The following is a 13,285-nucleotide window of genomic DNA, read 5'->3' on the forward strand; positions in this document are numbered from 1 at the left end:
GTATAACAGGGGTATAAAAGAAAAGGCAAAAAATCATCATGGCATCAACAGCAATAATGGTATATCCAAACAGGCATCCCTCTTTTTTGACAATTAAGATCAATTATAGCATAATTAGGCCTATTTCAAAGTTTTCTTAAGTAATTTGACATGCCAACCATTTACATTTCAGGTTTTTATTGGCTGAAAAGTCAGTTGTGAAACACAAACACACCTGTCAGCAATTAAAAAGGAAGAAGTAGAGAACTGTTCAGGAAATAATATCTGTGCTAATTAAAAACACTAGTTAAAAGCTTCCTGTTTGTTCCTCCAGTTGCCCCAAGGAGTGACCTTCCCCCCAGCCCATTTTTTCATATGTTGCTAACATGGTTTCCCATCTCCTGCTCCCAATGCACATAACTAAGGCTCTTGGACAGACAGTAATTTTGCTTGTTAGGGTAGTTAGAGAAGAGTCAGGCATTTACCCTTCTATTTTTGGTAATATATTCTGACAGCAATATTGGTTCTTTGTCAGCTGTGGGAGAAATACACCTGGTTTTCTTTATAAATGTGTTCCATATACGCTTTTCATACAGAACATCATACACACATTTAAGTGGATGCACTTCTCAATTACCTCAGCCAAGCAACAACATCATGTGGTATTCGCAGCCTTCCTCTTAACTCACAGCCATTCATCTCTGCACCTGTGTGAACCTGGCCCAACAGCTTTAGTCAAAAGCTACTGTGTTGTTGGTACTCACCCATCTTATTTCCTCAACATTTTCAACCTTTGGCAGCATCATGCTTGAAGGAAGGGTCTTGGACTGCAAAAGCACCTCTAGATCTTCTTCTGCAAGGCCGCTGGACACAGAGTTTATCCTGACACACTTTTCCGCGTGGCCAAAGTCAAACTCTTCAAGGGTTTTCACAATGGTCAGTCTTGCTTCTCTCTACAATATATATGAGTTCAGATGCACAAGAAAAGAAAAAGAAAGCATATTTTCTATTGACAGAAAAATGCACTGAGAAGAAAACTTGTTGAAATGACATGGGGGAAAAAGCTAGATCTCCAGTATAGTGGTGTCTTCAAAATGTCTATCACTCTCGGACTTTATTGAAGCAGTCATCACCAGAACCTCACAATTTTACCTTCCTCTTTAATGTTTCTTTATAACTGGAAAATTCAATGCATGGGGTTTCTACCAGTTACAGAAAACAAGACTTTTGTGTCTGCTAGTGCTGAACATGTGTAACACAAATCTTTACACTAACATAATGTGTTGCACTGTCTTCTCTCTCAAAAATGACATGTTCTTAAATTTGCATTAAAAAACTCATTTTTGTAGTTCAGCTCTGCCTGAATGTCAAAAAGCACAGATGTACGTATACTTCTTTGGCTTTCCTTTACTCCATGTGTTCAAAGTGCATTAAAGGCAGTAATAGAGTTCACAACTTGCATATAAAAACAACACTGAAATAACTCTAAGATTTTCTTAGGCCACATAAAAAGGTATTCTGTTGGCACAAAATAAAATCTCCAAAGACACACGCTTCCCCATGTCATTTGCTATTTTTGTGAATGTAAATTTACAAATATGTTTAATAGTTGATTTGCATGAAGAATACTGGCATACTTTTCTGAAATGAAAAGCATTTCTTGGCCTGGAGAAGGGGGGTAGGGGTCGAAGGAAGGTGCTGGGCTCCCTGCTTCCTGCCAACTGAAGTTTCAACCCCAAATTCCTTCCACTCACCAACAGCCCCTAACAAATTCGCATTGTCAAAATGCACACTTATCAAAAGTCATTTCATTTGTGAAGAGTTTTTATGGGGCTAATAAAACTTTAAAGCTCCTGACTCATGGAGGCTCAGGAATGACTTTAACAATATGCAGTTGCTGAATAGAGATGCTTTTCAAGAAAACAGGCAAACTCAAGGGGAAAAAACAACCAAAAAAAATCACCAAAGTTAATACACAGGCTAATACAAATCAGCAAGAGAGCACATGACAGTAGATTTAAACCAGACGGATGCAAACCTCTGCTGGCAAGAGGGGCAGAGGTGGTTTCCCAATGTGGTCTGAGTTAAACAGTGTGAGGGAACAGTAGCTTACAGTTGTCAGGACCGATGAGAACAGGGTCTCCCAGGCCAGTTTAAGACAGCTCTGCAGTGTACCGATTTACAGGGCTGGGACCCCTGATAATTAGGGTAAGTTTAGAGAAAAGCAATTGGTGGCTCTAACTGGTTAAAAGGAAGGAATAATGAAGCAGAAAGTTAATGAAATCTGAAGCGAACAGCCTTCAGCTTGGGGCTACTAGCCGTGCTTCTCCAAAGGTTGGGAGCATATGCCCGTTAATCGGACAGACGGGAACAAGGCACCCATGTATGTATCCCTGGGTTGCGATCAAGGGGCACGTTCAGAGGTAATCTCTGGAAAATGCAACCCAAAACATTCGAACTGCTGTGAATGGACTCTGTCTGGGGCCATTAGAAAAGCCACATAAAGATGCACACAGTTTAGTACAAGCATGTCCAGCTGGAAGACAGCTCCGGCGCATGGCTGTCTGAAATGGTTCTTCCAAATTAGGTAAACTGAACCATATGATGCCAATACCGGGAAATACAAATCCCCTATGTTTTCCCTCTCTGATCTGGGCTAATGGGTTTCTAGGGCTGGGCTGAAAGTTTCTGGATATGATGCAGAAGGGTAGCTTAAAAACACACTCCAAAACAATTTATGCTTTTAATTAAAGTCGGATTATCACCGTTTCAGCACACACCAATCCAATTTGCAAAAGAGAGATCTCCCCAAAGTATCCTCTAAGGCAGCACCCAACTCCAACTGAAGGCACATCTGTAGCAGACTTGCAGCTTAACTTGTTATGATATTTTTTCAGAATTTAATAATGAGCACTAGGCCATCTCATATCTATTTTTCTCCTCAGTCTGCAAACTCCCTTCCCAAAAAAGACAGATCGTGTCTTTCTAGGTATATTTCCATACAAAACACTTATTAACAGGCTGTTGCTGTTATCAATTTACATAAACTAAATGTGCAGCCCTCTGGTACATATCCCAAAAATAACCAACAACTTCACTGAATTTATACCAACCAACAAACATGGGGAGGGGGTTGTTGTTTTTTCCCATATTTTAATAGAAAATATGTTGCTATGTTAGTTAACACACCCATGCCATCTGTTGGGTTGAGAATTGATGCATTTTCTTAGAACCGCTATGTTTTAGATCTGTCTGCCTGGATACCCCAGGAATGGAAATGTTTCCTTTCCATGATATAATACTTCTAGTCACTATAGTTTCCACAGCAAGAATCAATTTATGTTTTTAATTGTGGAACAAACTGATGGGACCTGGCTGCCAAAGCCAGAGCTTGTGAGGGGCTGATTCAGTGTCTACCCTTCCTACAATGGAGGAAATCCAACTATGTTAGTGGGGAGCATCAGGTCCCCATAAAGGTTTCCAGTAAAACATTTCATGGGTAAATAAAAAATATATATGCTAAAGCCTTTGACTAAATGTACTAAAAACATGGAGGAAAAGCAGAGCCCTTTCTGCCTCATTATGCAGGGAAAGGTAGATGTTATTCTTATTGTAGGATTCATGCAAAAGCTAAAGGTCTAAGCTAGGTAAACTACTTCAACATTATAACAGAGAAAAAAGTAGTCCTTGACACAATAATATCTTTACTTCCAAGAATGGGAAAACTAGAATTTTTAAGGAATGGTGAGAAAAATATTTGCCCTGTTCTTCACATGAGAACTACAACATAGTAGATAATACTTTGTCATGAAAGCATGGCTGACAAAGAAACAAACCCAGTCATTAAGTAAAACATTTCATGCCCAGGTAGCTTGGGATGGTGGTATCCTCCTTGAGTCCTGTGTGAGCTGGATTCTTTATCAAACTGAACAAGAGAGAAAGACAACAGAGAGCTTCATGGTAAATAGCGGTATTATTAAAATACCCTAAATTTGCAACTTGTGCTGGAAAGCTCACTGAGGAAAAAAAAAAGGTTGGTCAGAGTGGCTACTGTAGCACCCCTTCTGTTTGACTCTGAGGAGGACACAGGAAGAGGTTCTTTACCATGTGCAGCTACGCCAGTTGGTGAAGAGAAAGGTTTCGGTGACGCAGCATTGCTGACAAATCCATTGCTACTCAAACACACAGACACTGAAATTAAAAATGGGAATACGCATACTGCCGCCTCAACTGGCACCCATTAAACCTAATAACTAACCATCCTCGTGAGTTTCTAGCTCTGAATTATCAAATCTGCAAAGAAAACAACATCCGTCCACTTTTACACTCCAGTGGAAGAGGTGGTCCCTCGCGGCAGGGCTGCGCAGTCTCGCCATCTGGAGAATAAATCGAGTGTGAAGTACAGTATAGTTTGGGACCAAGCTCCGTGGCGGCAGCCCAGCAGTTAGTTCATTAGTCCCAAACTTGCGGGGATTAGTGCGGTATCAGCTCTACTGTCGGATGGGATCAGGCAGGCAGAGCGCAAGGCTCGAGGTAGGGGGTGGCAGCAAAGAAGGAGCCCCTTGGGCTTATTGGTAAAACCACAGAGTATAAGGGCACCTAAATAGGTGCATTTGGTAACAATATTTGGAAACAACTTCCCTCATCTGAATCAGTACCTTTCCATTTTTCCTTTTTTCTTTTTCTCACCTTTTTATTCCTCTGCATTATATGTCACAACATAGAAATTTCCACTTCAGAACAGAAAAGCCACAGAAGAAGAAAGAATGCCACAGAACTGGAAGCTCCACCACCCACTCACCCTGGACACACTGTTAATACAGCAAAAATGAAGCAAAGATGGTCAGATTAACAGCAGATGGAAAAATTACATTTTATTCTTTCTTTTCAAACTGGTACAATTCCCTACAATCCTGCTTTTCAGCACTGTGATTTCTAGACCTACCTGATTTTGAGGACAAAGCCTCTGTTTTGCTTTATTTTTCTTGCCTAGTCTCCCCTTTTTTTTTTCTAAAAAGCTCCAGGCCTTAATGTAAAGATAGTGGTCATACTTAAATATATATTTGTATATAGATCTCATCCTGTTAACATCTTTCGGTAATGATTCTTCATATGGAAGTGGAAATATATAATGCAGTACAATGGCAGGCCAGAATCTATCATCCTCAATGCCATAATAAGTTGTCATGTTTCAAACGGGAGAGGAAAAATTAATTACTGTAATCACAATTCAAGTTCTTTTTTTTGTGACAGGTCTGACATGGTAAAAACATACAATTATGTGTATGTTAATTCTTTGGAGTGGTTTGTTTACAGAACTTGACGTTGCTAAATCTTTTGTCACTTATATTAGCGCATGCCATACGAATGCACCTCTCAAATAGCAGAGTGCACATATATACTATATACTTATAGTAGCTTTTGTGCAGAATAGAGTTTCTGCAGGGGGAAAGTCTGACATTTTCTGCAGGCATAATTCTCCAACAATGAAGTGATGCCATACAGAATGATGGCACACAAATGCCATTTAGTTTCAAATTCACAAATGGGACTGGCAAGAGAAAAGACAAATCACATTTTTTTAAGAAAACAAAGAGAACTGTAAATGTGGAGCAGAATGCTTCTGAGAGCAGGAGGTACTTGCTTTCTACCTTACATGCATCAGGTACTTGTGAGAATAAATCTTTGAAATGGCAAGTACGTATTTTTAGTTAGTCTTGTTAGACTAAAAAACTGCTGTTAAATATGCACAAAGCCTTCAGGAAATTATTAAGAAAAAATTAAATATTTTCTCATTGTTACCTCTGAGCAGATAATCAGTTAATGAGTTTTTAAAGATTGAAGACATTTTAAAACACATTTTCTTTTGGTTCAACATGGAACACACCCAACCCACCATGTAACCAATCCTAAAGGAAAGAAGGAGCCAGAGTGGGAAGAAGAGGGAGAATAGAGTCTCCATCATGTATGTTGGTATCTCTCCTCTGTAGTTCAGGCAAACACACGTTTTAGAGTACTGCAAGACACTGATTTTTCTGCTACTCTTTCCTGAAATCTTCATATTATTTCTTTAATAATTATTTTGTCTTTTATTTTTTTTGTTTAATACCAACCTTTTCACTTGTCTGAAAAAGATTCTTCATGACATCATAATGAGTCATCTAACTCTGTGCACTTCTAGCATCTGCTGCTTTTCTCTCTGCTCTGCTAATTGTCCTTACATGCAGTACATGTCTAGCAACACTAAAATGATGCAAACATCGGTAGTCAGCATTGTGAACTAAGCAGCAATTTAATCATGCTCTGCTGAGGAAATCAAATTTCTTGGCCCATTTCTCTAGAAGTTTCATTTAAGGTCTGGGAACACATCAGTGCTTTTATCAACAATATCCATCCTGTATTTTTAAAAGACAAGAACTCTAAAAGCTGTCTAGGGACAGCTGGGAGTGCTTGCTGCCATGTAAGCCTAGCAAGCCTCTCCCTCTCTCTACCAGTGTGGACAATGTGGATCCTGAAGATATTAGGTAGGGGTCTATCCAACATCTTTAGAGTTGGGCAGTTTCCACATAAGGAGCTCAGGTGGCCTGTCCTGAGATGCTGTGAATATGGAGAACCAGAGAACAAGAGCCTGAGGTTGTCCCAGCCACCAGCCCAGGACCCAGGGCTCATAAATCCCAGTAAGCTTTAGGGGTGTTCAGCTATGTAAATACTAAATTTCTGCTGATCCTAACTGTCCAAGGGCCTGTATACGAGTGCAACAGCAAGACATTTTCACAAGTTGCCATCAAGGTATTTTTTCTGACTTGCACATATCTCGGAGAAATTTAAACAGAGGCCAGTAGGCTGCTGGAATGAGCTGGCACATAGAAATAGTCACATATGAGGACTGAGTACAAATGTCTCAGTAACAAAAATAATAATACAGCACGGTGTGTGTGCGTGTGCCCGCGTGTGTCTGTGTGTACATAAACACAGAGACAGGCCTATACCTTAAGACTGTGTGTACAGAAATGTTTCAAGAGGTTTTTAATGATAGTAACGTATACAGCAGCTTAAATAAATGAAAGTTTTGTTCATGTAGCTACGCAGCTATTCTTCTCTCTGCCAACTTCTATAAACACTTACAAAAGAGACACAAACAACCTTTCAATTAACACAAATCAAGCTACCACTAATTTAAGCTGGCTGCAAGAAGTAGTCTCTTCAGTTTTTTCCTTGGCTTTCTGAAGATACTTTTGGTTTTGTGACAGATTAGCATCACAAATGAAAAGTCTTTAGACGTGTTAGTGTTATTTAGTCTTCCTCGACAGTCCAAATGAGCTGCTGCATGATGAAATAAGGCCACAAAATATGCAATCTATATCAGTTAAAGAAAGGGTAATATTTTCTTTCATCTGAACTGTATGTTAATTTTTTATTTAAAATTATTACCATTGAAGATGCACTTACTTAGCAGTATGTAATAGATAACTATGGAAAATGTGTACATTTAGACACCCATTTTTTATTTTTAAAAGTGCATCTTTTTGTTAATGCTGATAATGAAATACACTGCTGTCTGTCAAAAGCAGATCTGCTTTAGTGAACTATCAATCCTCGTTCAGCAGTTGATTTCAGGTGTGATGATTCTAAGTGAGGCATGGATCAAATGTTTCAAAGGCTGGCAAATTATTTCCTCAATTACTTAATAAATCAATCGAAAAAAAATACTTAAAGCCAAGAGATGCAAACACAGGTTTTCTGAAAAAAACCCGACTGGCCAGAACTTTATGCCTGCTTGCACTGGAGAACCAGTGTCTGCTCCAAGCTGCTTAACAGCCCCTAGGAATGAGGAAGGCATTAAGAAAAACTAGGTTAGGTGTGCCATGGCATCTCTTATCCTTCCACTTTTCTGGAAGAAACTTTTCCCAGTCTACCTACAGTCTTAATAAAACTTGGTGTTTCAAAGAGAAAGCTTGAAACAACTGTTGTGTTTCTGGTGTTGTGCAAATACTGATTAACTGCTCTTATCTCAGTTTTCATAAAGTGCCTTATCTGCATTGATGAATTAGCAAATTAATATTCTGTAATGTGATCAAAGCCCCACAGAATGCCCTAAGTCCAAGTGTTTACAGCTCACATCCACAGTAAAACTGTAAGGGTACAAAAAAGCTCTCAACTCTTCATTTTCAACTTACATTTTAAAGTTAAGTGGTGTCACCTTGTAGATGTGTGTATTTCCATGCAGTGAGGATTCAAGACCAAAACTGGTCTCTCAGGTGTCTTACGCTGGGCAAGGCGCTCCCAGGAAGTCCTCCCACCAGATGGGTTCTTGAGCCATCTAGAAGAGGACTTCTGAAACCTTCTTATCCCACAGGATTTTTTTAAAAGTAGAAATTACCTCATGTAGTACTGTATATGCTCTTGTGAGATCATGCCATTCATATCAATTTCCAGGTACAGACTCTCTGAGAAAATCTATACCACTGGATTAACTTGGCTACCAACTTCACCTGAAGGTCTGGTGGGTCCCAGCTGCCCACAAGACACAACTGCTCACGTACATCCAGACTCTCCTTTGGGGGACTGAAGCATCTATTTCCTCCAAACCACAACACAGGTGTGGTTTCAGAGATAGATCTCTCCAGGTATCATGCCCAAAGAGTGGTTTGGGCAGGACTGCACCAAGTTCAGCTGCCCCCACTCTGCTCCAGCAAAGCCCATGTCCCTTCAAACACTCACATGAGCCATCTTGTCATGCCCCAGGGTGTACAAGACATCCTCAGCTGAAGTTTAAAAACCTCATGGTGGTATGCCACCCTGTTCATATGATGGAAATCAAGAAAAAACACCCTAAAAAGAACCATACTACAAACCTAATTACTCTATCAAAACCCCATGAGGAGACACAGGGCACTCATGTGCTACTAATCCATCACTGCATTTAATCTGCTCTAGAGATGTGCCCCTATGCCATGTGGGCACAAGCACCTCTGCCACACTAAGTGAGGGCAGCAGGGATCTCTCCTTGGATCACATGCATTTAGCATTGTAGAAGTAGCCTGTAATTGTAGTAATTACTTCTGTGGGAAAATAATGTTAGGAGATGTTGAACACAGGAGACTTTGATCTAACAAGCTTTGCACTAAATTGACACAACTCTTGTCTTACTGCAAAGCAAACTTGTTTTATACTTGTATTTCTCAGCCAGTGCTCACCTTAACAAAGACCCACCTAATTAAGCTGGATTTTGCCAGAAACCCTTCTTCTTTCTCTACCAGAAGAAGGGCTTTCTTTTGATAGAAATCCCACGTGGATGGGTGACTGGGTGAGTAAAGGAACCCAACAATCCCCACTTCACCCCAAATGCAGGTTTTAGCACGTCCTGCAGGCAACATTTTCTCAGATGCTCCATATGATGAGGCAAAGCCTACATCTTCTGGCAGAGTCCCTGAAGGATGGGCAGCAGTACAAGAGCAGTTGCCCTTCCTTCTTTCCTCCTCCACACCCCAGGAGTGGGAGAGGGGAAACAGCACCAGAATACCATGTCCCATGTGTCCCCGCACTGGCAGTGACTAGCTGAGGCAGAGACTGATCCCTGATACAAAGTAAAATTATTAAAAATAAACTCCATGACTCATGTATTCATGGCAAGAAGTAGGAACCTTTTAGAAATGAATTAACTTGTGTTCTGTGGTCTAAACAAAACATGAAAATGTGAATTTTCCCCTGCCTCACCTGTGTCAATCCTACAGTTGTAGGGTGGTATTTGTACATCACTGATAGATGTATCATACTGGTACAATACAATACACACCTTTATAGACATAGACAGAATTGTTTACTGGTATTCTTGAAAACCTAATTAAGTTCCTCATTTAGATATTCCTGATTGCAGTGGAAATCAGGAACTTGTGACATTTCTTTCCCTAAGCTTTTCTTCAACTTACTTTCCTGATGAAATAAATTATTTTTAAATGCTAGGCTGACTGAGAAGGTGCTCCTCAGTGGGGCTTCTGAAATATCTATGAAGTTGAAAGTAAAGCTGGTGCATATTTCTCAATAAAACAATAAAATAAACCAATATATGATTATTCCTGCAAGATCTAAGCAGTTCCTGCCCTCTTCCACTTATTCCCACTCCATGCCTCACTTTTTCTTTATGCAAGCATTTCCGATCAAGACGCATTTCCAGCCAAGACGCAAACTGGATCACTGAAGCAATCCCATTAGAGAAACTCAGGTTTTTTGTATGGGAGAGTAGGATTTTGTTTTTTACCCCGGCCCATTTAATCAGTCCTATTTACAGCCTGGCCAAACAAACAACAGCACCACTGCAAACAAGGGCATGGCAAAGGATGACAATAAGTAGCTAGGAAGGGCAACATGGAAAAAGGAACTTTTTGAGCTGTTTTTGTTTTTCTTTCCATCAGAGCCCAGCCAGCTAAGCACCCACTGTATCACCTAGTTTGTGCCAATGAGTAGAGTAGTAGGTAGGATTCAAGCAAATGCCTGCATCCCTTAACAACCCTCACTACAAACCCCCATTCTTGCATCCATATACATTTCCCCATAAAATTACCTCAGCATAACCAACAGGGGCATCTGGAAGCAGAGCACCTTGTTAAATCACTGATTACTTGACTAACACAACTTCTGCCTTCATTTATGTGATTCCCTTCATAACATTTTTCCAGGCCTGAATATGCAGAGCTCCTTCACCTGTGCTTTTGTTACCTACTCTTGCATCTGTCCAAATCTGACATGAATTTCATTCACTTCAAGCACACTGTCAGAATTTGAGTTCAAATTCTTTACACATGGCTTATCAGGTATTTTCTCTCACTTTCTGGACAATGACTCTGCCAAATGCAGTGTAAGTAAAAGACTAATAAGAAGATGGGTTCAGCTTTGGACCATTTCTAAAAACATACAATAAATGCTGGGGTCAGCCTGGACTTTGTACTGATTTGACTACTTCAGATTTAGTTGACACCAATAACATTAAGTTGATGCAAAGCTCTGGCATGAAACTATTTGCTAAAATGCTACTTGCAATATAATATATTCTCCTGTGTGAATAAAATTCATGGACAATCAGGATTTTACAACAATATAACTGCATAATAGAGTACTGCTGCTTTGTTTATCTTATATTAATTTTAAGCCAACAGTGATAAAATAGAATTCAGTGTTTACAAGTTTGACACCCATTAAACTGCCTTTTTTTCACTTTCTTTTCCTCTTACATTTCTGCCCAGCTTGCTTTATTGTTGTGTAACTGTCTGAACAAAGTATGTATTTAGCAATTTTTTTTGTCCTTTTACTTGATATGACTCTCCTTCTTGATCTGAATGAAGGACTGCCAAAAGAAATTAGTGGAAATATGTTCTACTTACCTAAAAAAATCTCTTTTTTTGGGAAACTGTCCTGCTTTACTTGCTAACCCTGTTTATAATTTTTGATTGCCCCAGTAATAATGTGTTTTGTATTGAGAACAGAAGGTAGTTTTGCCCCTCAAAGTGCTCAGAGACATTTTCTTCAGCCAGAATCCCCACTCCCATCACCTGCATCAGGTGCAGGTTAACCCTGGTAGGACTCAGGTGATACTCCCTTCCCTTTTCTTGGCAGTGGCTTCTCCCTGTGCTGCCAGCCTGCCACCAAGCATCGTGTCTGTTTGGCAGCCACCCCTGCAACCTCCGGAAGCTCCCTGGCTCCATTTTCTCATTCCAGCTGGGCACTGAGGCACTGTCCCTGCCAGTGTGTTTGCAGTGCTTGTGCTGGTGTGTGCTTATGCTGCTGGACACAGAAGGTTGTTCGTGTCCTTTCCTGGTTAAAGTGTCTTGCTTTCACTTGCAATGGGGCTGTAGCCAACACAGTCCAAAAGGGTCCTAGCAGTTACTCTACATCTAGAGAACTTCACTTATTTCTGAGGACAAAACACACAGTGGCATTGATGCTCTTTGGCTTTATCTGTAGGCAAGTTCCCTACCTATTTCTCTCCCCACTCTTTGATTTGGCAAGCAATCATCAATAAACTTCTTGGGAAGTCTACTCTTTCAAGGCAGTTTCTGCAGCACAGGTGCAGGAACAAATCCTTGAAGCCACTAGACCACTTCAATATCTGAGGGTGCTCTACCAGGTACAACAGTACCAGAAAACTATTGTAAAGTTTGTGTCTTACCAAAGTCTCTTTCTTTCCTGGTTCTTTATTTGATCTATCACCTTCCCCACTGGGCTTCAGATGAAGTCACAGAATCACAGGATTGCTGAGGTCGGAGGGGACTTCTGGGGGTCATTTGTCCAGTGCCCCTGCTAAAGCAGGGACACCCAGAGCTGATCTCCTGGGACTGTGTCCAGAAGCTTTTGAATATCTCCAAGGATGGAGACTCACAACCGCTGGGAAACCTGTCAGTGGCCAGTCACTGACACTGTGAAAAAGTGTTCTGATGTTCAGAGGGAACCTCCCATGTTTCAGCTTGTGCTTGTTGCTTCCAGTCCTGTCACTGGGCAGCACTCAGCAGAGCCTGGCTCTGTCCTCTTTTCACCCTCCCTGCAGGTGTTTATAGGCATTGATGGGATCCCCTTGAGCTGAACAGTCCCAGCACTCTAAGCCTCTCCTCAGAGGAGAGATATTCCAGTTCCTTCAATGTTTTTGGAGCCCATTCCTGAGGTCTCTCCAGTATATCCATGGCTCTTGTGTACTGAGACCTCTGGCATTCTCTTCCAAATGATTTGCAAAGTTTAGAAGCCCTCTCTACTATTTGTCAGACATCTCTGATCATATTGAAATGGTCTACTTATTTTTTTATTTTTGGAAAATGTTAAGGTCCGCATAAAAAAAAAATACTAGTATTCAGCACTCCATTTTATTTATTAATATTATTGGTTTTGAAATTCTCATGTCCCTTAATGCTCTAAGCACCACCTTTTCCTATACAATTCTCATTTCCAACTGCGTGATTTGATCTTTGCTTTAAGATAATTTTTCATCTGTTGCTTATTTGGCTTTATTTCTTCTTGACCAGGTTTCACAGCTTCAGAGTCTGTGTTGACAGTTTCTTGGCCAGTTTTCCTTTCCTGTTGACCAGATATAATCTCTGCCAGTATGGATGCTAAGTCCTCTATTGCTGGCCAAACAAGAATCAGTCATGCTGGATCTTACTAATATAAATTTACACTTAATAGAAATGTAAGCCTCTTGGGAATTAACATCTGCCCTAACATAAACTTTGCTTATGAATGCTTATGAATATTAATTAATTATTCTAGCTCACTTACATGCATGTTTGTAAATAGACAGCTATTAGGACAATTAAAATAGCAA

At 40.3% G+C, this 13,285-nt stretch overlaps 1 protein-coding gene across 2 annotated transcripts in view; it reads right to left on the minus strand.

Annotated features, from left to right (window-relative positions):
- Positions 1-13,285, minus strand: part of CLYBL (citramalyl-CoA lyase) — a 170,852-nt gene that overhangs the window by 28,571 nt on the left and 128,996 nt on the right. For both annotated transcript variants that reach the window (XM_069007931.1, XM_069007921.1), the window contains one exon: positions 744-932. In XM_069007931.1, coding sequence (XP_068864032.1) covers positions 744-932 — 189 coding nt within the window. The remainder of the gene's footprint in view (positions 1-743; positions 933-13,285) is intronic.

The sequence above is a fragment of the Aphelocoma coerulescens genome, chromosome 1 (assembly GCF_041296385.1).
Source record: "Aphelocoma coerulescens isolate FSJ_1873_10779 chromosome 1, UR_Acoe_1.0, whole genome shotgun sequence".
NCBI lineage: Eukaryota > Metazoa > Chordata > Aves > Passeriformes > Corvidae > Aphelocoma > Aphelocoma coerulescens.